Source organism: Vigna angularis, chromosome 7 (assembly GCF_016808095.1).
Source record: "Vigna angularis cultivar LongXiaoDou No.4 chromosome 7, ASM1680809v1, whole genome shotgun sequence".
Classification (NCBI taxonomy): Eukaryota; Viridiplantae; Streptophyta; class Magnoliopsida; order Fabales; family Fabaceae; genus Vigna; species Vigna angularis.
Genome location: NC_068976.1, coordinates 19,123,070 through 19,146,369, shown reverse-complemented (window position 1 = coordinate 19,146,369; position 23,300 = coordinate 19,123,070). Strand labels below are relative to the sequence as shown.

The 23,300-nt window shown below is 35.2% G+C and overlaps 4 protein-coding genes across 4 annotated transcripts; 3 read left to right on the top strand and 1 right to left on the bottom strand.

The window, feature by feature from the left end:
• The first annotated feature begins 1,390 nt into the window (after nt 1-1,390).
• Nucleotides 1,391-8,662, top strand: LOC108338185 (GBF-interacting protein 1-like). Its single transcript, XM_017574932.2, has 9 exons — nt 1,391-1,668; nt 2,224-2,267; nt 2,853-2,952; nt 3,348-3,480; nt 3,955-4,544; nt 5,013-5,250; nt 5,628-5,925; nt 7,211-7,642; nt 7,895-8,662. Exons 1-9 carry the CDS (start codon nt 1,491-1,493, stop codon nt 8,183-8,185), a joined length of 2,304 nt encoding a protein of 767 aa, XP_017430421.1. The 5' UTR covers nt 1,391-1,490; the 3' UTR covers nt 8,186-8,662.
• A 1,690-nt stretch (nt 8,663-10,352) lies between these two features.
• LOC108337178 (nucleotide-sugar uncharacterized transporter 2) lies at nt 10,353-13,393 on the bottom strand. Its single transcript, XM_017573644.2, has 7 exons — nt 13,034-13,393; nt 12,281-12,432; nt 11,935-12,143; nt 11,759-11,852; nt 11,455-11,621; nt 10,889-11,059; nt 10,353-10,756 (listed from the first exon to the last, which is right to left on the bottom strand). The coding sequence occupies exons 1-7, from the start codon at nt 13,107-13,109 to the stop codon at nt 10,486-10,488; spliced, it is 1,140 nt and encodes a 379-aa protein (XP_017429133.1). The 5' UTR covers nt 13,110-13,393; the 3' UTR covers nt 10,353-10,485.
• A 2,047-nt stretch (nt 13,394-15,440) lies between these two features.
• Nucleotides 15,441-19,734, top strand: LOC108336487 (ABC transporter G family member 26). The gene is made up of 9 exons (XM_052880374.1): nt 15,441-15,678; nt 16,282-16,577; nt 16,681-16,854; nt 16,954-17,137; nt 17,519-17,797; nt 17,875-18,159; nt 18,240-18,524; nt 19,176-19,283; nt 19,369-19,734. Exons 1-9 carry the CDS (start codon nt 15,472-15,474, stop codon nt 19,633-19,635), a joined length of 2,085 nt encoding a protein of 694 aa, XP_052736334.1. The 5' UTR covers nt 15,441-15,471; the 3' UTR covers nt 19,636-19,734.
• Nucleotides 19,735-20,366: 632 nt separating this feature from the next.
• Nucleotides 20,367-23,300, top strand: LOC108337101 (uncharacterized). The gene is made up of 2 exons (XM_017573558.2): nt 20,367-22,382; nt 22,842-23,300. Exons 1-2 carry the CDS (start codon nt 20,595-20,597, stop codon nt 22,950-22,952), a joined length of 1,899 nt encoding a protein of 632 aa, XP_017429047.1. The 5' UTR covers nt 20,367-20,594; the 3' UTR covers nt 22,953-23,300.

The following is a 23,300-nucleotide window of genomic DNA, read 5'->3' as shown; positions in this document are numbered from 1 at the left end:
TCTAATATTAGTATAAATGAAATTTAATTTAAAAATTAATTGAATATCATTTAATAACACACTTGCACTATATAATAAATGTGAAGTTGTGAATTTCAAATGTAAAATATTACATAGTTAATCACAGTGTAGTAATATTACAGCGTGATTAGAAGTTAATATGATAATTTACTACGAATGGTGTTGAAATTGTAACTTAATTTAATTTTAAATTATTTTTTTATAATTAAATATGTTAAATATTTCTTTCTTCATTTAATTATTCACTGACATGATATCGACCATGTAATTTTACTTTATTTTAAATATATTCTCATTGAAATTAAATATACTAAATAAAATTTGTAGTTCAATTTAAAATACGTATACGAAAAATTTTAAACTTATTTCCCACTCCTTATCTGTAATTTTTAAACTATACAAGTTAAATTAGACTTTCAAGACTCATTAATCTTGAGCCAGTTATATGAAGTCTTGATCACTAAATATCTTTTACGTGAAAGTAATTCGAATCTAAAAAGTTTTAATAAGCATAAACGATTTAGGAAAAATACTTGTTGAACACCCTTTCTCATTTACCAATAATTAAATCAATGTTAATGATTGATTAATGGTAAATAAATATACAAACATTTTAGCCTTTATCATTTATCAATACTAATTAATTTTATTAAATATCAAATCCCTTATGTTGGAAATGAATTAAACAAAATACACTTTAAGTAGATTTTAAATTAGATGAATTCGATAAAATTAGTTCAGTCAAGACAACTCTAATTTATAATTTGGAGATTTCATGTCAAAAAATAGATTTTAATTAATATTTTATCTTATAAAATTTGTAATCACGTTTTAATCAATATTTTAGACAACATAATCATCACGTTTAAATACGAACCAACAGAAAAGAAAAACCGAAAACTAATAATAAAAAAAGAAAACAGAATTATTATAGTAAAATTTTTACACTTTCCATTATTATACTTTTAAAAGTAAATGAATAATCAATCTTAGAAAATTTAGCCAGCACAAAATTCTTTAATAAAAATTTGGTGAAAAAGTACTAGAATTAGTAAATTAAAATAGAGGTAAAAAAATATTAACAATTTTTGTCGACAATATTAATTATTATTATTATTTTGTATGATATTTATATTTACAACAGTGTGTAAAATAGTTTACTTAGATTTATATCTAATATTACATTTAAATTAAATTGATTGTGTATGGTTGTCTGGGATGGTGTTTTAATAATAATAAAATAATGAAACGGTGTGTGGCAAAGAAAACCCTAGTTATGAAGTTGTGGTAATTATTATTTAAAATTGAAAAAAAAAGAGAGTAATAGGTACAGTAATGGAATTGGCGTATATTAATGATTCAAAGTAAATATTGTGTAAGTGTGTGTGTGTTTGGGTTGTAATAAAAAAAAGTCTGAGGAACAGAGAGAGTGTCCCTCCTTCCTTCGTTGCTGTGTTACAGACAGAAAGATGAGCGGCGGTGGTGGCTCTTCCACTTTTAGGGTTCCGATCCCAAACAATGTACGAAAAACCATCCAAGACATCCGCGAGATCACCGGCAAGCAGCACACCGACGACGAAATCTACGCCGTCCTCAAAGAATGCTCCATGGATCCCAACGAAACCGCTCAGAAGCTTCTCTATTTAGGTCCCTTTCACTTTTCCCTCTTTTCTTCTCTTCTCGATCCACTCTCTCTCTCTTTCTCCTCTCTCTCTATGTCTTTCGATTCCTACTCTTTCTCTTCATCCACGAATGGAGACACTACTTCCCACTTTTCTGAGCTTCACTTTGTGTTAGCGGTGCTTTCCGAAGTTGAGTTCGACTTTTTACAATTTGTTTTGATTTAACTTGTTTTATTTTGCTGTTTAGCTTTTGTTTGATTTGTTAGGAGTTGAGGGGAGTTGCGTGTGCCTCTTTGGACATTGAGATATTGATTTTTAACTGTTCAATGTTTGGGAGCAAAGTTTTTTATTTTTTTTGTAAACCAGTGCTTCAGGGGGTTAAAAGCTGTCTTTGTAGGGTTTTTTTTTTGCGTTCAATGGTTTCTCTCAGGCTACCGCTCACACGTGTTGCTCAATGAATGGCTTCAGCACTCTATCTACGCATCCTAATCATTTAGGATTTCTTGAAAAGAGATGTGATTTTGGCATCTTTGAGATTCTCTTCTTTTTTAATGTTGAGTTTTTATTTTTTTGTTCACAGATACTTTTCACGAGGTGCGAAGGAGACGTGACCGAAAGAAGGAGGTAAGATTCCCTCTCCCTCCTTACTCGCCCTGCTTTTTTATTTCAGTTGGTTTATTACTGCCCTTGAAAGTTTAATTGCTGAAACAGATTAGTTTTGTTGTCTCAACTGTTAGGAGCAGACATATACTTCTTCTGCCTTTGAGTTGATCGATTGAAGTGGATGTATCTTTTACCTGTTTGTCCAGTAAATTGAAGTATATTAATTATCTTGATTGTTTTGAGCTGCTAGGAAATAGTTCTCATTGTGTCATGAGTTGCCATTCTGTCATCTTGTGAGCACTGTGATTGACAGACTCCATGTTGAGATTCTTGTAGGTCGGTTGCTATGGGTTTGAATGTCTGAATAGGTCTGGTTACTCTGGGTCCGTGATTCCTGCCTGTTATGACGTGTGTGATCATCCAATAGTATTATTTGCTAAGTAAAATGACTTTGGTCTTGTTTTTTGATTACGTATATATGTTTCCTTTTATCTATATGTTCTGTAATTTTATATGTCCTGTTATAAGTAAATGTGCTTGTATTGCCCCATGGTTCTCTCTTTAATAATTTTCATTGGCCTGAGTGATTTAAGTTTATTGTTTCAGGGATTGAGCAACAGGGTTTCTGACGAGCCTAGGATAAAGCAAGGTGGACAAGGGAGGGGGGGAAGGGGTGCTTCAGGAGGATATTCCTCTAACTTTCCTGGTACCATCTCCCCACCTTTTTAGTGACTTTTGGGCTTTATCATTAGTTTTGTCTCTTCGATTATGGATATTCTTTTCCACTTATGGATAATTTTTTCAAGATATTAGCACAGTTTCCCTTCCAAAAATAACTTGTTACTGAGATCTTTTTAAGACTATTAAGAATTGTGCTTTTATTTTTGCTGCTTGTTGAGCTCTATCACACCCTTTTTGAACCTAGCACGGCACTATGAAGTACCTTTTCTACCTTTTCATAGCCATCATTTATATTTTTATGCTGTTGTTTTCTTTTTCCATGAACCTACTTTAGTGCGGAGACATCTCCTATGAATCTGCACATTTCTTGCTACTTTATTAGTTTGTCAGTTTCACCATCTTGCAAATGTCTGTTGTTAGATGGTGGTGGTGGGAGGAACATAGCTAATCGAAGGGAAAATGGAGTCAATCACATTGCAGAGAGAAGTCACAGTCCCTCTACTCAGCCTGTATCGCAGAAAACTAAGACTACTACCACATCTCAAGTTACAAGGTAGCAATTTTATTTTTGTATTTTCCTTAATTTGGTTTTTTGTCAGATTAATTATAAGTATGAGAAAATTTATGTTGGAAAGAAATTGCATTTATTTGATAAAAACAAGGCAAGACTCTAAAAGAAGTGAAAATAAGACTGATGAATGGCTTCACTTTTATTGTCTTTTTTGGCTAAAATTCTGACCGAACCTCACATTGAAGTCATGCTTAAAATTTTATGTTAAACAAAAAAACATGGTAATAACTTCAATGACCGACCAAGAGAAGAAGTAATGTAATTTTGATTATAGATAATTAACTTGCAATCAATTTGATAATATCTTAGATTCTACTCTTGGATTGCCAAAATACAATATATCTGAAGTTGTTTGTTGGTGTGATGAGAAATACACCATTGTTAATATTGACATGATTGTTTATTCTTTTTTATCGTTAGATTATCCTCTTTTAAATATTTTTTCTTCAACTGTAGAGTTTCAGCTGTTGCACCTCCTGGTGCTGCAAATCAATCCAATGGGAAGTCTGTTCACGTGTCTGCTGGTCAATCTCCCATTGTTAGTGTACCTAAAAGTAGTTCAGCTGGTAATGACACTGGCTATGAAGAAAGTGTCCAACCTCAAGCTGCTGCTGTTGCCACACCCTCTTTCCTTACTCAAACCTTTGGCTTAGTTACCAGTACCGACCAAGGAAAGTCTTTGTCAAGTTCTGATCAACTTCAAACTTCTGCCATGGGTGTCCATTCTTCTTTGGATCCTGTTGTAGCATCTTCTGTCTCCCGGCATTCTGGTGTCAGTGGTGCAATCAACAGGGAAGTTGGAAGCAACCGGATATCCACTGGACCAAATCATGTTAAAGGAAATAAACTTGTTCAAGAAGTTAGTGATTTATCAGCATCCAAGAATGATAAATCTGGGTCTGTGAGTTCTACAAGCAGAACAAATACCCCACAGAAGTCAAATGAAGTTGAACATAATCGGTTATCTGAGCCCTCACAACTTTCATCTCCATCCCCAAATGATTCATTGAGGCCATCTTCTAGTTCCGGCAGCCAGCCACCTCTAGGTAAAGTTTTCTTTTGTATCTGTTTAATCTTTTGAGTAATAGGGTTGCTTCATGTTATATTTCCTTCTATATGCTTTCTTGTCTTAGTTGAAGTATTCCTTGGTTTTCTGATCAAACAATTCTACCATATGGATGACAATTTAAATTTTCAGAAGAGAAACTGAAGTAAAGCCCACAAATATTGGAGGGCATAAATCAGGGGAAGAACCTTTGAAACTGTTCCTGAAGGCATTTTAAGTTAGAGGCAGGATGACTGAGCCTATAATTTAAATAAGCATGTCACTTTTATGGGTTCTGCTTTTGTGTGCGAACACCCAAATTTTAATTGCTTAGATACTGTTCCATGTTGGAAGGAATCAACCTAACAAAATCAATATTTGTATTTTTTTTACATATACTTTTGAACATATATCTATTTATATCAACTTCGAATGTCTTTTTGTGGGCTCACATATGTTTATGAAACAGCTAATATCACAGAGGTTTCAACTTCAGAAGCTTGTGTGCAATCTTCAGCGGAGTTAAGGCAACATGTTACATTTCCAAACCATTTCCAAGTACCGGAGGCTTTAAAAAGTGGTCTGACATTTGGAAGCTTTGATACCTTTAGCCCAAGTGAAAAATCTAACAGTGGAACTGATGGGGACAATAATGCTTCTCGTGCTCTTGAACCTTCACCAGTGAGTGATGAAGCGGCAACTTCAAGGTTTGTAATTCATATGCTTCTCATGTGCTTTTTCTATGCATATCAAATTACAGATCCCTTTTGTCATCTGTGTGTGCTACACATGCTTGTATTTTCTTTTATGCCCTATATGGCTGGATTATTTTAGCTTTGTGCTCTTATATCAAACTTGTTCACCAGCAAAATAACTATAATCAGCCTGAAAGCTGGTGCTATGGAGATAATATTTCTACCTTTTCCAACTCCCTTTGGCAACCATAAGGCTGGGTTATTATTTATTTCGTGAATTATTTTGGCTGAATTAATTGGTTATTCTTCCTGTTAACAAAGGTATTACTTGTGTCATGGTGTGCTCATGTAATTTTTTTTTTCAATGGTATTTCTTGTCTTGGATGTAGCAACCAAAATGCATCATTAACTTCACAAGGGGATCGTCTTGATTATCCACATTCTTCATCTTATTTGATTGAAAAGACACCAGCTACAGAAGGCAATTCTATAAATGGTGCTGACACAAAGGTTGATCAGCCAAAGAAGGAGGTTTTGTTGGCCCCCGAGGCCCCTCAACTTCCAACTGTTCAAACCCCTCAAAACTACGGTTTGAATTTCATGTCCACCATGTTAGGGACTCAGCAGGTTCAATTTGAGGGAACTGAGCCCCAGGCACAAGATACATCTCGTTTTTCTAACTTTGTTGTAAGTTTCTTAATATCTTCCACTGCTTAAAACCTTTTCTCCCTATGCTTGGATTTCATGGTGGTCTTTGATGTTTCTCTTGTCTAGAGTCTACCTAGCTATCAGTACAGTTCCCTTTGTAAACTCATGAAAATCAGCTTGGATGCTGTATTTATTGGATAGCACTATGATTCATTATCTTTCTCTTTCTGCATTAAATGTTTTTACCAAATATTGACAACTGTAAACATGAATTTCAACTCCTAACCTATGCATGGTTTCAGTATTGGCCTATGATTTAGAACCTATGTTGGAATGACCTAGTAGTTCAGTGTCAATTATACATATGGACTTTTGTGCCATCAGTCAGGACTCAAGGAATTTGAAGTGAAATTACGAGACTGCGCATAATCGATGTCCCAAGAGAAGAAAATAAAAAGAAAATGAAATAGAAGAAGATTAGCTTATAAGTTAATTTATAGGAACTAAAGTCAGATTTTTAACTTATGCACAAGCTAGTTTTATCTTATGAAGAATCTTGTTACGATTTTCCTTATTTTTTCTTTTACTAGAAGCGTTTATGAGGAAATTTACCCAAACAGACCCCAAAGAGTTGTGAGAGGCAAGAAAAATACTTTGTTCAAATTATAAAATAAAGTAATGAAAGTAAAGTTTTCCTAGGTTGGCTTATGAAGCTTGTACAGTTTGATAGATAGCTAGTTGATATTGATTGTATTGGAACACTTTACTGCTTATATGGAACCTGATGATCTGGAGTATTGTTTTTACATCCAACATATTATCCCGATGAAAATTGGCATAATTTGATTTTGAATTATGGAAACATAATCTTCTTTGCTATTTTTTAGAGAAGTTTCAGTGAAGGTTTGTCTAGCTTTCTGGTGTGTTTTGTATCTCTGCACACCCCATCTTTTATCCCCCTAATTCTGTGAATACATAGCCCTGCTTAATATCATTGCCAGGAAGATATTAAACTTAGTGCATTCTATACTGGAATTTGTTGTTTGCCATTGGTTTTTATCATTAGGAACTTGTATGCCTTTCTAAACACTAGAAATTACGTTTAGTAGGAGTGTAATTGATATGCAGTGTTGAGTAAAGGTTAGGTTTTTGCGCAATCAACCAATCAGAAGTTATCTTTGGTATTGCTTGTGAGATATCATAAAGTTGACAGAATTTACCGCGGGTAACATTTAGTAATTGAATGTCGGGTCAATAAAACTTCACACTGTCAATATGTATGTTGTTTATTCTTTTAATTATGACTTCTCTATTCATGTTGCAGAATGCAAGTTCTCAGGCTGTGTCCCCTAGCCCAACCCCACCCTTACAGAGTTCTATACCTGTGCCTCCACAATCAGTTTCTATTTTCAGGCCACCCTACCCTACTAACTTCTTCCCTTATGGCCACTATTACCCACCAATTTATGTGTCTCCCATACACCAATTTTTAAGCCACAATGGTTTCCCTCAACAGCCATCAGCTGGCAACATGTATCTACCAACAGCTGCTGGCATCAAATTCCCACTCCCCCAGTTCAAGGCAGGAGCAAACACAGGAAATGCAGGGCATATTGGAATTCCTTCTGGGTCATTTATCCCTCCACCTGTAGGTTATGCGCCAGGACAAACAGTTAGTACCGGCAGCTCCACTGGAAATGAAGATCTTGCTGTGTCACAGTTAAAGGAAAACCAGATCTATACAACAGGACAGCTGGTTGGTTTATTTCCTTATTAATGATCTTTTATTTCACCCATGCATATTTCTTGATAAACTAGGAAATTTTGTTCCGTTCTCTGTTCCCTGGCTTTCTACAGTATCTATCTTTTCCATATGTTGGCTTCATCAATGCATGTCCTTTTATTGTGGTCCCATGAAACGAAATTTATGGATTCTCCGTAGTTTCTAGACAATCACATTTATGGTTTTGTTGTGGTCCCATGTCCCTTTATATTTCTTTTGTTGCAGAGTGAAGGCTCTGCAGTGTGGATTCCTGCTCCAGGCCAAGACATATCCAATTTGCAAGTTAATTCTCTTTATAACCTTACCCCTCAGGGACAACATCTCACCTTCCCCCCAACACAGGCTGCTCATGGAGCATTTGCTGGTATCTATCAAGCAGGACAGGCAGTAGCTTCACCTTCAACCCTTTTGCAACAGTCTCAAGCTGTGGCTGGGCCTGTTGAAACTGTAGGGCCCCCTTCAGGATCTTATCAGCAACCTCAGCCTGCGCAGATCAATTGGAACTCTAATTTTTAGGCTGGTAAACATCTTCTTGGTGCGATAATGTTGATATGCACACTTGATGTGCTCAGATCCAGGGAAGTATGAATGAACACTGGCCTGATCTGAAGTGTAAATAAAAATGCGGCCAAAGAATGAGAAAGGAAATTAGTAACTGTTTTTGGTGGAGATTTGGTACTAACGATTTTGAAGGGTGCTAGTCGCAGGTTTCATTTCCTTTTTTTTTTTAATTTTTGAGCCTTATGCCTATTTATCCCCCACCTCTTCTTTTACCCGAGAGAACATCTAGTTGTTGCTATAAGAAACTTGGTAATTCCTAGTGATAATATACTAAGCCAAGAGTTGGTAGGTGAGATTTACCAATTTTTCCGTTCCAATTTCTCACCTGTATATTACATTTTGATATCAGAGGACATTGAAATTATACAGTTTTATTTGGAGCATAAGAATTGTATGATTATATTTCTTCAGTATAACATTTTAAGTTTTTCACAAGCCTCAACCTTATCTCGTCTTTTTATGGATTTTTTTCTGGCTCTGTTGACTTCCGAAATCTTGAATTCTGTTTTCTAACCAGCGTGATTCGAATTAATTTTTTTGGTTTCCGTAGTATTGCTTAAGGTGATTTTGGTTTCGGATATTTAGTTTGTACAATTTTGTATCATCTTGATTTTAGACTATTTACTGAATTGTTATTTTGGCATTTGTATTAACTATATGTGCAAAACTAAGACTTTTAATGAGAAAAGAAACGTACAAGGAAAAAAAAAGTAGAACAAACATCCCATCTTCCCTTTACTCTTCCAAGTTGACGGATTCCACAATTGTCCCGATTTCTTATAATGTGGAAAGTTTAAAGTGTTATTAAAGGCTCTGCATATATTATCGTATAATGAAATTAATATCAAATATACACTAGGTTACATGATTATAGAGATTTTTAGAATGTTATTTGAAAGTCAGAATTTAATTATGGTAGTGAGAACTTTTTGCTCCATTTTATTGTGTCGTTTAATTTTTTAAATTGACTGTTATTTACTTGTATCGTTGTAATTTTATTTCAACATCATCCTAAATAAATAATCCCACAAATACAAATTCTTTCATTGTTTGTCATAAACTAAATAGGTGAGAGACAACGTTGCTGAACAATTATTAAAGATTGTTTCTGCAAGAACTAGAATAAATTATCTTGATTTTAACGAAATAGTTGCATAACTTTTTATTTTACCTTCTTTTCTCTCGACAAATATGTGTAGGTTATTCAAAGATCAGAAGAGACAAACTATTATAATTAATAAACAAATAATTGATATCATCTTGAAAAATATCAAATAAATAGAAATTAGTATTTGTTTAAACGTGCTTATAAAAAGAATATAATAATCATCAGTTTAAATGTGCGATAGTTACAAAAAAGTGAAATAAAATTGAATGTAGGAATATTTTAGTAAAAAAATTCATTTCCTTAATGAGCTCAATCTTCGAAATTAGTATTTGTTTGTATATACCAAATGAGATTTTTTCACAACATAACATTGTTCTTTTTACTGCAATAGTACAAACTGTTTTCTTTATTTACACAAAAGAGTATCGTTTATTATTTATGTTTGGAAATCGTTTTTTACGAAATCAAATTCTAAACTCTGTTATTTTTCACAAATAACATATCAGTCACAGTAGTTTAATTATCGAATTTTGAACTTCCTTAATAAAATGTGCTATGGTGGAGAAAAATTCACTAAATGATGAATGTGAGGTTGAACTGAAATCGTTCAAGCGGTGTTCTGAAAGAACTAAAGTACAATGGCTAAATTTTAACTAATAGTACAAATTTCCCTCTCTTTTTTTGGCTTCCATCTGCAATATCGTGTTTTTTTTCCTCTTTCTGTAACTTTCAACATGTCATCTATTGAGTTGAGTAATAAGTAATATAATCAGTGTTCTTGAAACTTCATCTCAGAATGTGTGGTGGTCAACGAACTTGTATAAGATCTTTGCTAAAGCTAAAGCCCTTGAATATCATGTTATAGTTTTTTCCTTATATGGAGTACTCATCATATTTCTTGATTTCTTAGCTCAGTGGGTCAGGAGAAACTGTGGTAGGATAAAGAAAAATCATGTTTTTCTCCTTAAATATAAGAGACTGATGGAACTTAGAGAAAAAACTACCCTTAAAATATGTCAACAAATTTTGCAGTAATTAAATTACTGTGACTGATCTGTCTATACAAATGCTCTGGCTGCACAATTAGAATTGCTAAAAAGAAGGGGACATGAAATGAGTCTGTCTGTGATGTGTTTGGTTATATGGCTCAGACAATGGTGCTGCCGTTAGTATTTACATTCAAATCTGTGCTGTCATCACCTGTTGATTTTGGCTTCGGTGAAGGCAAACTTTGTTGCATATTTTCCTGAGACCCTTGCAAATTCAATGATGTGTAGACTGACATCCCAGAGAGAGCAACAACAGCACCACCAATGCTCACAACCCCAGGATCTGACTTGAATAATATGAACCCTCCCAACACAATCACACAGGTCTTAAACTGTCCTAAAACAACATGAGTTGTGGCAGAAGTGGCCCTGCAATGATTGGTTCATAATGTCATGTTAGCAAACTAATCTTATCCATGATCCACCAAGGAGCAACTATACTAAAAGGAACAACACTATGTTGTGCCAAAAAAAGGTGTTGGAAGGGAAATTCAGTCTCACCCCAATGCTAATGCCCCTGACCATTGCAAGAGAAAACCAAGGAGAGCAGATACTAAAACAGCAGTTGAATTGTTCACATCCCACTTGAAGGATAGGACTCCTGGTGGATCTATCCAGGGCATCAATGCCCCAAGGAAGAAAATTGTGACTGGGGTTGTCTTCCACATCAACCTACAATGACAGAAGTTTCAAGTTGGGGAATTGACATATTTTTACCTATTGATAAATGATTGATGAACTTTGAGGCGTAAATATAACTGAGATGTTAACATTCATAATAATGTCTAGCTTTAGCTTATCTAAACATACTTTTGACTAGGAGAAATTGGATGGTAAGGCATATTGAAGTAAGTACAAATACTAATGTACAAGTTGTTAAAAAAATATGATTAAATTGTTATCAGTTTTTACAATCATGATCTAATCATAAGTTTCTTCATACACTTAAATAAGTGTTTGTCATAAGCTATTTGCATAAACTCTCTCAATCGCTAACAAAAATACTTATGAAGTGAAATATGCTGTGAATAAACTCCTCCAAATGCCCCCTAACAACTACTACTTACGCCAGAGCTGTCCAGTTGCCCTGCTGTTGTAAAGTAGACCACAAAATTTTGTTTATGGCACTTGGGATTATCCATGCAATTGCAATTAGAGCACCAAATAAATTGAACTCTAAATCTGTAACAGTTGCAACTGCTACACCTGCTGACACGACAGCCAAAGCCAAAACCTGCATCATTCCAATGACATGATTAGTGCATCAGAAACCAGGAAAGGGGGTGGAATAGTCCTTTTTCAGATGTATTAAATGCTTTACAAAACAGAAGAAAAGAAGGGAAGGGTGTGTGTGTGTGTGAGATTCTTCACCTTTGTAAAAGAAATGGTTTTTCTAAAAAGAATGAACTCCGCAAGAACAATTGTAGGGGTGACAGCAATCTTAGCCATTTGGTAGAAACCAACACTGGAAAAAGCTGGATTGTCAGCACACAGTAAAACTCTGAATATTTTAATACGAAGATGCTAACTAAAGCAAGAGCAAGAACCTGTTATACTGGAGGCTAGTGTTTGCAAGGCCAGAGGCAAAGGCCATGACAGCACCAAGTGCAAATAAAGAAGAGAATGGAGTTGTTTTGGATGGAGGAGACACAGGAAGCACTGAGAGTGTCTTGAAAATGGCAAGCAGAAGCCATGCAGTGATGTAGTGTACAAATGTGAGAAAAATTGGGAAGTTGAAGCCAACTTTACCCATCACCTGTTAACATAATTACATAAAATTCAAGTGTAAGGGTGCTTGATCAATAGGCTGAACTTCTTGAGAGGTACCAGATACCAATTCAGGCCATCACATTATAAAATTCAAGCAAAAGAAAAGATGCAAATTGTGCTGACCAATTTGTTTGCCATGATAATTCCGACAGCAACCATAAAGTTGAAGGACAGTGCCACCACTGGTCCACAATATTTTTGCTGTTGTCGCTTTGCTCCTTCTGAGGTTCGGATCTCATTGTAGAGTGAAGCTCTGAGTTCTTCCAGTGCTTTACCTGATAGTTTGATTCAACAGAGAAACAAGAATGGAGCAGAAGGGAAGATGATGTTAAAGAAAAAGCAAGAAAACCAAGATGAATATCAGATACTAATCATATATCTTCCTTTCCCATTATTCATTTCATGCTCTCATTCCCTATTTTCCAAACACAGGTCCAAACAATTTACGTAGTGGTTTTAAAGGACGACCAATCAAAGTAGCAGAAAAACAAACAGAGCAGTATCAGTTCAATCCAAAATGCAATTGGTGTGAGAAAATTTCCATGATTAGAAAGACCTTGAGATGCAATCATAATAGAGCATAACATAAACTGCGGAAAAAGAACAGAAAATAAAAGTAACGTAACAAACTTATAATCTACGACCGCCAAAACCGGAGTATCCAATGCTTTTTATGCGATAAAATATTATTTCACACAAAAAGGACATTAACATAGTTGAGATCTATTCATTACATTAAAAAGTTCAGAAAACAAATCCCAGAAAAAACAACCATACATGAACAAACATAGGTAAAAGCGAAAGTCTGATATAACATCATTGTAAAAATTAGATGCATAAGATGCAATGAGATGAGCTAAGAAATTCAGAAAAGACCTGTATCACCAGCATCACTGTCTTTCCTTTTAATAAACCTTCGTCCTCCTCTCCACAGTGAACCCAAAAGCTCCATTACTAAGTGGCCTATTCATGGATTTGGATCACACATGCCATGAAAATGCAAGGCACCCTTTGAAAAACACATGCATTTCTATCATTATATCTATACCAATTACATGGAGAAGCCAAAACAGAAAGGCAGAGAGAAAAGGGTGATGATACAGATACGAATTAATAGGCCAGGTTGCTTAAAATGCAAAAGACAGAAAATTTACATGGTTGAAGGAGGGGTTTCTGAAATGAAAAATGAACTGCATGAAGGAAAAAGAAAAAGACAAAAGAAAAGTGAAAGGAATTTACTTTCTGTTCCAAGTGAATAATCATAATAATAATAATAATTATAATAATTCATGAGAGTGCCAACAAAACGGCAACACGTGTTCATCATATGAACCTAGAAGAAAGTGTAGTTGAGGGTAGTAGCAACACCTGTCTACCTCGTATACTAGGAATTGATGTAACTGTTGATTTACGGGGAAGTTAATGTGACATCATGAAATCAAATATTGTTATATATATCATTATGACATAGTCAAGACACTTGTTGCAACCACCGTCATGCACTCTTTTATTGTTTTTAGGTATCTTTCGCTAATTTCATGCCGTCAACAACACAAAAAATCTTCTTTTCTGCTAAACTTGATGCAGAAGTTTCATCTTACTCAGCACAAATCCACATTTTGCTTTTCTGATGTTTCACCAACTGGTTGGTGCCATTAACGGATAAAGTCATCCAAGCTTTCTTTTCTCCTTTCCATTACAAACTGCACCTATTCTACCTTGTACATTCTTCAAGGAAAACCCCTTTTTCTTTTCTGCAATTCTATTTTATTGTGTAAATATTGTGTTATAGTTTAAACTTACGAGAGTTAGATTTTGTGAGTGTATAAATTATATTTTGTATCTGTGTTAAATAATTTATGTTGCTGTACAAGATTGTTTTTAGTTATTTGTATATGTTTTTTTTACAATTTATTGATAAATTAATTTGAGAATAAAGATAGGAAAGATAAAATAAAAGGGACAATCCCTTGAGAAATTATGGATAAAGATAAAAAAAAGGATGGTGTTTTGAGATTATTGAATAAGTTTTTATAACTTGCAATTTAAACTAGGGGCTCAGGATTAAATTTAAGAAATATATTGTAAAAAATAAATTTACATGCTGTATCTAAACTCAAGCGTAAAACAAAACATATTTAATTTTCACTTGTTAAAATATAGTTAAATTTATTTAACTTTCATGATTTAATTAGAAAAATTATAAACTAGGATAAAGAGCACAATTTAGTAAGAATATTTGATTTAATATTGTAATTTTGATTGATAAATAAGTGTGCGATATAATGGTACAATATACTAATTTCCAAATATGTAATACATTAATGTCACCACAATATAAGAAAAGAATTAAAATTGAAAATTTATAATATATATGGAAGATTCAATTGACACCATTAGATGAAATACTGTTATCTCTTAATCTTTCTGTTAATTCTCTCAACAGTGCATTAAAGTTAATATTATCTAAAATTTAAAACACTTTTATTAACTATTGATAGCTATAGTAAAGATTTTTCTTGAAATTACGAGACCAAAAACCTCTTTTATATTTTTAATGAAAAAAAAAATCATTTTTAATTCCTTAACTCTTGCCTTGAAGTAATGGGTAAGACCTGACAAAATCAAACTTATAATGTTTACAAATATTAAATATTAAATATGTTTGTATCAATGTTTATCAGACAAAATGATCACAAATCACTACACCAAACGTATTCAACAATGAACATAACTAAAAAAAAAACAATTGATTGAGCTGAAATCAAGTTTTGTGAGTAAAAAGTTATACCTGTTATCCTGTTCGATGATCCCACAGCACTAAAAGAATCATCAAATAGATATAACATGTTTTGTGAGTAAAATGTATGCAGCACCAAATACTTGAAAAAGAGAAGTGAATCTGCATAATGGACATGGCTGTTTTGTAATTTCGTCGTGTTTTCATTGTAAAAGAAGTATTCCTTATTCTTTTCAAATGAACCGAGTCACATCAATCTAATAAACATGAGATTGAAGACATGCAGAAGTGTATTTCACAAACGTTCAGTTTCTTACTAAGCCAATTTATTCATGTTCTTGACATGTTCTTATGACAAATCACAATGGTTGAATTCAAAGGATATGGGAGAACAACATTCATACCTTTCATGGACCAAGAAACTGCCATGAAAAGTACGTGGTCCACCAACCAAAATTCTGCCTCCATGCATGATATATAGGCAAGCTCTTAGTCTGATGCAGTTGACTCACGGTATCTAAACTGTGTTATTAGAATCCTTGACTTCAACGAGTTCTCATTAGCTTCCAAGATCATGGAGAATGAAAGAGAAGATGAGATTGAGGATATGTCAACGTCACCCCCGTCTCTGGGCTCCCTGCAATTTGCAGGGAGCAATGGCTTTGGTCACAGCATGGAGTTCATGTCTCAGGCATACCTTCCCAATGTGTACACTGATATTGACATAAAAATTGAGGATTCCAATTTCAACCAAGATCCCCCCCTCCCCATTTATCTCAAGGTAGAGAAAATTAGTCAAACTCTGCAACTTAATCAGGATTTTCTTTCCTCCTACATCACTAGAAATTATTGCATGGTTAGAAACTATGTACACAAAATTTTGGTCAATTTTGTTGAAAGTAATTCAAATGTGAGTCTAAGTTTCATATCAGACAGAGATAACAACGTTATACATCATATAAAATGAAAGACACATAAACCTAATAACATGAGATTTTAGATTAAAAATGGTGTGAAATTCTTATCTGGGTGTGGACTAATGTCACATAATTTTGGTCAATTTCAGTGACATGTAAACTAGCTTTTCAATTTATGAAAAAGAGTTAATGAAACTCAGCTAACACAGCTGCGTATGTCTCAAGTGAAAATTGGCAGGAACTGACCCAGATCATATGATAATTTATTCTTTTGCATTAGGGCAAAGTTTTTCTTTTTATCAGAATCGTAGTTCTTCATGCAATGCACTTCGAGGGTCTTGATGATTTTCCACTTTTATTGAAAACTGATTTCAGTCTGTCATAGTATTATCATCAACAGTGTTTTGTTCCTGATTGTGTAGTTATGATTGTTGTCATTTGCCTTAAAGATTCTCAATATTGTGCAGTTTGAGGATGTAGAGTATAAGGTGAGAGCTAGCCAAGCGGCTTCCACTAATCCTGTGAAGTCAGTGATGTCAAAAGTTGCCATACAACACAACCTGGGAGAAGATAAATACAAGAAAATTTTGAAGGGTATGACAGGAAGCATTGGCCCTGGTGAAATTCTTGCTTTGATGGGTCCTTCTGGGAGTGGAAAGACAACCTTGTTGAGAGTTGTAGGGGGAAGATTAGTTGAAAACGTAAAGGGAAAGATAACTTACAATGACGTTCGATTTAATGCAGCTGTCAAGAGAAGGTTAGAAAACTTCATAGGAATCAGAATCCATGCATGACTTGAGCTTTGATATTTAACAGAACATGATGGCTATCAGACTATACGCTAATGTTGACTCTTGTGTTTGTTTTTATTTTCTGTGTAATAGGATTGGCTTTGTTACACAAGAGGATGTGCTTTTCCCACAACTTACAGTAGAGGAAACATTGATCTTCTCTGCATTCTTAAGGTTACCAGGCAATATGAGCGAGCAACAAAAATATGCAAGAGTGGAGACCACTATCAAGGAGCTAGGCCTTGAAAGGTGTGTCTAGAATATTACTGAATGCTTAAATTAGCTACAAGTTCCTCCAAAAGAAAGAAATGAAACTGTTTGCCTGAATAATCTCTTGTGTAACCATAGATGTCGCCACACAAAAATAGGTGGAGGATATCTCAAAAGCATATCTGGAGGAGAAAGGAAGCGAACCAGCATAGGCTATGAAATCCTTGTTGACCCTTCACTGCTTCTACTTGATGAACCAACTTCAGGCCTTGATTCCACAGCAGCAAACAGACTCCTTCTCACTCTTCAGGGACTTGCCAAGGTATCAGTAGTTATATTTAAGTGTCATTTTGAGGCTTTTTTTTACGTATTTGGGTCAAATTTGTCCAAAATTTACAAAAATAGATAAGTCAAAAAATAATTACTAATCATAGATTAAGTTGTGTAAATTTATGATGACTTCAAAAACAAAATCACGAGAACTCCAGAAGTCATGAGTTATGACAACTTTAAAGTTCTCACAATTTTGTTTTTGAAGTCGTCGTAAATTCGTCCATACATAATAGTTATTTTATGACTTATCCATTTTCATAATTTTCTGGGTAAATTTACACATATATGTAAAAACAACCATCATTTTGATAACATGTTTCAAGTCTAGATTCACAATTTGGAATATATGCTGAAAACACTTCTGATTTAGGGTGGAAGGACCATAATCACAACAATTCACCAGCCATCCAGCAGAATCTTTCACATGTTTGACAAACTTCTTCTTATATCAGAAGGATACCCCATTTACTATGGGAAGGCCAAGGACTCAATGCAGTACTTTTCATCGTTGAGTTTCACCCCGGAAATACCAATGAATCCTGCAGAATTCATGCTTGACTTGGCAACTGGACAAGTGAATAACATAAGCTTTCCTCAAGATACTTTCAAAGATCAAGAATCTGCCGACCGCTCAAAATCTGTTATTAAAGTAAGACTCTGCATTATATATCTTTTATGCATGTTCAATCTCATTATACCACTTAATAATCGCTCCGTTATTCTTAGTATCTACAACTCAAGTATAAGGAAACACTGGAACCAAAAGAAAAAGATGAGAATCATGGAGCAGCAAACACACCAGAACATCTTCAGCTTGCCATTCAGGTTAAAAAGGACTGGACAGTGAGTTGGTTGGACCAATTCTTCATTCTTTACAAGAGAACATTCAGAGCAAGATGCAAGGACTATTTTGATAAATTAAGATTAGTTCAAGCACTTGGCATTGCTCTTTTGTTGGGGCTACTTTGGTGGAAATCCTCAACCAATACAGAGGCTCAAGTTAGAGATCAGGTAGTTTTTTCGATGATTTTGTTTTCACATTTTACAAGGCTGGGACATTAACATTAGAACGAACCACTATCTTTGTGCAGGTTGGATTAATGTTCTATATCTGTATATTCTGGACATCTTCATGCATTTTTGGAGCAGTCTATGTCTTTCCATTTGAAAAGGTCTATTTGGTGAAAGAAAGGAAAGCAGATATGTATAGACTGAGTGTATACTACGTAAGCAGCACTCTGTGTGATATGGTGGCGCATGTTTTTTACCCTACTTTCTTCATGCTTATCTTGTACTTCATGGCTGGGTTTAAGAGGACTGTTGCTTGCTTCTTCCTGACTTTGTTCGCGGTGCTGCTAATAGCTATAACAAGTCAAGTAAGCCATATTGAGGGTTTTGTTTACATATATGGAACAAATTTGTGTAAATATTATGAAAATGGACAAATAAAAAAAAATATTACTCATGAGATAAGTTGTGTGGATGAACTATCAACTCTGATACTAATTGTAGGAAGAGACAATACACATAGATCTCTACAATAGTAAAATATCGTTCATTCTGGGCCAAACCCTCACGAATTTGATTTTGGTACCACTTCAAAATATCTCTTACAAAGAAAGTTTCTTACATGTATAAAAACTCATGTTCACCTCTTGTTTTATCTCGTGTAGAACTTTGTTTATATTCTAACAATCCTTCCGGTAAGATCTTCACACAACTTATTCATAAGAAAATGAAGTCATCAGGAATCACGATGTTAATATTAATTTATGAGAAAATGAAGTCGTCATTACTCTTCTTGATGATTTCATTTTTTTAAGTTGTTTGGAATTCTCACGACTTTGTTTTTTAAGTTGTGATGAATTCACACGATTTACCAATAATATTTTTTTGACTTGCACACTTTCGTAATATATGGGCAAATTTGCTTAGGATATGTAAAAAAGAAAAACCCATGTTGAGACATTATATGTAAATGGAACATCATATGTTTGGAGCTTTGATGAATACAACAATCTTAACAGGGAGCAGGAGAACTATTTGGAGCTGCAGTAATGAGCATTCAAAGAGCAGGGATAGTTGCTTCTTTGATACTAATGTTGTTCCTTCTCACCGGTGGCTACTATGTCCAGGTATGATTTTGGTAAGAATTGCAGTATAATAACTTTTGCATTCAAATACCTTGTAACACAAAATGGTTGATTTTGTTGCATGCAGCACGTACCGAAGGTGATGCAGTGGTTGAAGTATTTATCATTCGTGTACTATGGCTTCAGACTTCTTCTGAAAGTGCAGTATTCAGGAGAACAACTATATGAGTGTGAAAGCGAGAGAGGGTGCAGAACACTGCAGAGTTCACCATCATTTGACACAGTAAACTTGAATGGAGGCTTAACTGAAGCATGGATTATGGTAGCCATGGCTCTGTGCTTCCGTGTCTTGGCCTACTTCTGTCTCCGCAGACGAATTGAAGTTCGAAATTAGTCTTTCATCAAATCAACTTCTCTTCTCTCTTCTTCCTAAGCATCTACATTTCACAAAACAGTCCAAGAAAAACAATGATAAACACTGTATTCATGCTCTACAAAATTACCAACTAATTTCACAACTCAGTTATGTATTACTTACTTTGATCTTCAACTGAAAATAATATGGTTGGTTCTTCTCTCATTGAATATAATGTTTCATCACTTCTTCTCTACCAGGGTGCTTGGATTGAGTTAGATTGTGTTTGGAGTAAAAAACTTGAATCAAACGAATCTGACTATATTTTGCTTTCGTGTACTTTTATTATGTTGGTATCTTACATTTATGGATGTTGTTGGGGATAGGATGATCATTAAACTTAATTCAAAATTGAGTCTTTAATCTTATGAAGTTTTCTACGACGGAATTCTTAGTATCAAGGTGTTAATTTTCAGGTAGTTTCAATCTGATACCGGAAGGAATTCTATTACAAAAATCTTATGAGATAAACACTTTATCTGAGAGACTTAAACTTAAATTTTGACTTAAAAAAATACTGAGTTAACCAATCACTTGTTGATAAATTATATTCATTAATTTAATCTCAAATGAAAGTATTTATGATTACTTAATTAATGCTAATGATATAGTTATGATGAAGCATAAAGATTGGAATGACTTGTGGAAAAGGGGAACAACACAACAAAAGAGACAGTCACATGAAGCCAAGTAGCAATTCCTTTTTGCAAACTTTTCACTTCACTCTGCTTCCTTTGTCAGTTTAAAAAGCTGCAGTCTTTACCATTTTTACCACAAAAAACAACCTTAGAAAATCAAACCATGTATCTATCTTTCTTTTCTTAGCCATTGAAAACAGACACAAGACAACACATATGTATTCATTCATTCGTTAATTTTCACAAACTATATCTGTCTATTGATTTGCATTTGTGTTTTTGTTCTGTCGCGCTCTCTTGATGGACCTTGTCCCTTATTCTGATCCTAACTCTGCCACGGCCACCCCGCCGTGGTACGACATGTTCCGATCCGCTTCCCTTCGAAAGCCCTCCTCGGATCCTGCGCCGCCGCCGCCGCCGAATGCGGACCAAAAAGTCAACCCCTCAGGCGACTCTCAGGCGCGACTCGCCCTTTACATAGCCATGGCCCACGCCGGCCTCGCCTTCGCCATTCTCATCCTCTTCTCTCTCTACAAACTCCTGCAACAGTACCTCAAACCCCTTCAATGGGCCATCCTATGCTCCATTCCTCTCAGACTCATTCACCAAGCCATCGTTTCCTTTTGGTCTCACCCTCTCAAACTAGGCCTCCTCCACACTCTCCTCGCTCTTCCGCTCACCGTTTTCTCGCTCTTCCTTACAACCCTCGCTGAGATTCGCCAAACTTCTCTCACAATCCTTCTCCGGAAACCAAAGCCCCAGAACGAGGAGTCAAAGAAGCTTAGTGCGTTTTCCACTTTGCTTCGTCTGCTCTTTTCTTTTGGGGTCTTTGTTTTTGCTTATGAGAGGCTCGGTGCTGTTGGGTCGTTGTCACTTCTCGGATTAGGCTTCGTTTTCAGTTCCAAGAATGTGGCTTTCAGTTTCTCTCCCTTTGGTGCGTCTTTCACCAGAGTTATATTGAGGAGGTTGAAAACCGTGGTGGCTGTTGGGTTGATTGTCGGCATGATTGTCGGGTTCTTGACAGGGGTAATTTTCTTCTCTTATAAGATTGGCGGTGAAGGGAAGGAGGCAGTGATTTCGCTGAAATTGAGAGTGGAAGAGAACAACTATGCTGAGAGAATCGGTGTGAAGAAGTGGATTGAGGACAATGATATTGCTGGAATGGTGGATAAGTACTCTACTCAGTTTTATGAGACGGTTTCTGATCAGATTGATGGATTGGCAGCGCAGTACAATATGACTGAATTTGTGACTGTTGTTAAGCAGTTTGTGATAACTGCTCCTGCTAGTGCTAACTCTTCTCAGCCTTCAATGGATTCATTAGTGGTGGTTTCACCGCTCGCTGAAAGGATCTTGAATTTGAAGGGTATGGTTAGGAAAAGGGAGTGGGGGGGAATTTATGCAGAAGTCAACACCCTTTTCCGAGAGCTTATAATCACTAGGGAAGATTTGGTTGAGAGGGCAAAAGGGTATGCAGTTAAAGGGATGGATGTTGGTCAACGTGTTTTGGCTAGTGGTACAAGTGTGCTTGGAAGCGGTGCAAAGTTTGTGCTTTCCATTTTGAATTCCATAGTCTCTGGTGCTGCGGAGGTATTCAATTTTGTGTCTCAGACGATGGTTTTTTTCTGGGTTTTGTATTACCTCATAACATCAGAGTCGGGTGGGGTAACAGAACAAATGATGCACATGTTTCCAATTTCAAACTCGGCTAAGGTAAGATGCGTTGAAGTGTTGAATAGGGCAATTTCAGGAGTCCTTTTGGCCACTCCTGAGATTGCATTCTTCCAAGGATGCCTGACTTGGCTTTTGTTTAGGCTATACAGAATACATTTCTTGTATATGTCAACTGTGCTTGCCTTTATTAGCCCTTTGATTCCGATATTACCGTCTTGGCTTGCAACAATTCCAGCAGCACTACAGCTGGTGCTAGAAGGAAGATACATAGTGGCCATTTTCTTGTCTGTTGCTCACCTTTTCCTCATGGATTATGGGGCAACTGAGATTCTGGAAGATGTGCCCGGACAAAGTGTTTATCTTACTGGAATGAGCATCATTGGGGGAATTGCTTTGTTTCCATCTGCTGTAGAGGTAAATGTTTACTCTCCATCGTTTGATGTTCTAATCTCTTTCTATACGGTATAGTTTCTCTGCATTGTTCATGTAATCAATCAGAAATCATAATAATACTTCTGTTAAGATAGTGATGATAAAAGTGGATAAACTTATCATAAATGGCAATGACAATAGTGGTAGAATGACAGTATATATAAACACTTTACCCTATAGTTCATAGACTACATATGTTTTGAACTAATAATCTCACATGCATTTTCATTGTTCAGATTAAGTGATTACATGAAGTTCCAACCTATGCTTGTTCTAAAATTTAGACTGGTTTACTTGCATACCTTGATTTGATGTTGTAGTCTTCCTTTGTAAATTGTGCGTGTGAACATGTGGGATTCAATGAATATGTGTAGTATCTTGTGTCTGCTTCAACTTCTACTGTATTCCATAGCATAGCTGAAGGAATTTGTTGGTCTGCAGGGGGCTATTATGGGGCCATTAATAACTACAGTCATGATTGCTCTGAAGGATTTATATGCTGAATTTGTCTTGGGGGAGCGTGATGACAAGGTGAAGCAGAAGGAAAATTAGGAATATATTTGTTTCTGTGACTGTATATATTTGCAGTTGGAGATGGCTGCTAGTACATTGTTTGTTGTTCTATGCCATTCTAGCAGTGGAGCTTGTGTCTAAGCTCGTCATTTGTTTGTAATTATTCTTTTATCTATATCATTTCATTATTGTAATTGACCAGATAGGACTTTGTTTTCCTCTTTTTTTTCCTTCATTTAGGGGTCAAAGATTTTCACTTGGTGACAGTGCTCAATGGTTGTAATAGTTCTGTGTTGTATCTCTGAAAGAATTTTTCAGATTCTTTATACCAAGGAGAAATGTGAAATAAAGAAGAAAAAAAAACCACAGAAGTTTCTTCTGTACAAA

Coding starts and splice junctions, on each gene's coding strand:
- LOC108338185 (XM_017574932.2), top strand. CDS start 1,491: ATGAGCGGCGGTGGTGGCTCTTCCACTTTTAGGGTTCCGATCCCAAAC. Junction 2,953..3,347: donor ATATTCCTCTAACTTTCCTG/GTACCATCTCCC, acceptor GTCTGTTGTTAG/ATGGTGGTGGTGGGAGGAAC. Junction 4,545..5,012: donor CGGCAGCCAGCCACCTCTAG/GTAAAGTTTTCT, acceptor TTTATGAAACAG/CTAATATCACAGAGGTTTCA.
- LOC108337178 (XM_017573644.2), bottom strand. CDS start 13,109: ATGGAGCTTTTGGGTTCACTGTGGAGAGGAGGACGAAGGTTTATTAAA. Junction 12,144..12,280: donor TTATCATGGCAAACAAATTG/GTCAGCACAATT, acceptor TTATGTTAACAG/GTGATGGGTAAAGTTGGCTT. Junction 10,757..10,888: donor TCAGGGGCATTAGCATTGGG/GTGAGACTGAAT, acceptor CAATCATTGCAG/GGCCACTTCTGCCACAACTC.
- LOC108336487 (XM_052880374.1), top strand. CDS start 15,472: ATGGAGAATGAAAGAGAAGATGAGATTGAGGATATGTCAACGTCACCC. Junction 18,160..18,239: donor AGGCTCAAGTTAGAGATCAG/GTAGTTTTTTCG, acceptor ATCTTTGTGCAG/GTTGGATTAATGTTCTATAT. Junction 18,525..19,175: donor TAATAGCTATAACAAGTCAA/GTAAGCCATATT, acceptor CAATCTTAACAG/GGAGCAGGAGAACTATTTGG.
- LOC108337101 (XM_017573558.2), top strand. CDS start 20,595: ATGGACCTTGTCCCTTATTCTGATCCTAACTCTGCCACGGCCACCCCG. Junction 22,383..22,841: donor TGTTTCCATCTGCTGTAGAG/GTAAATGTTTAC, acceptor GTTGGTCTGCAG/GGGGCTATTATGGGGCCATT.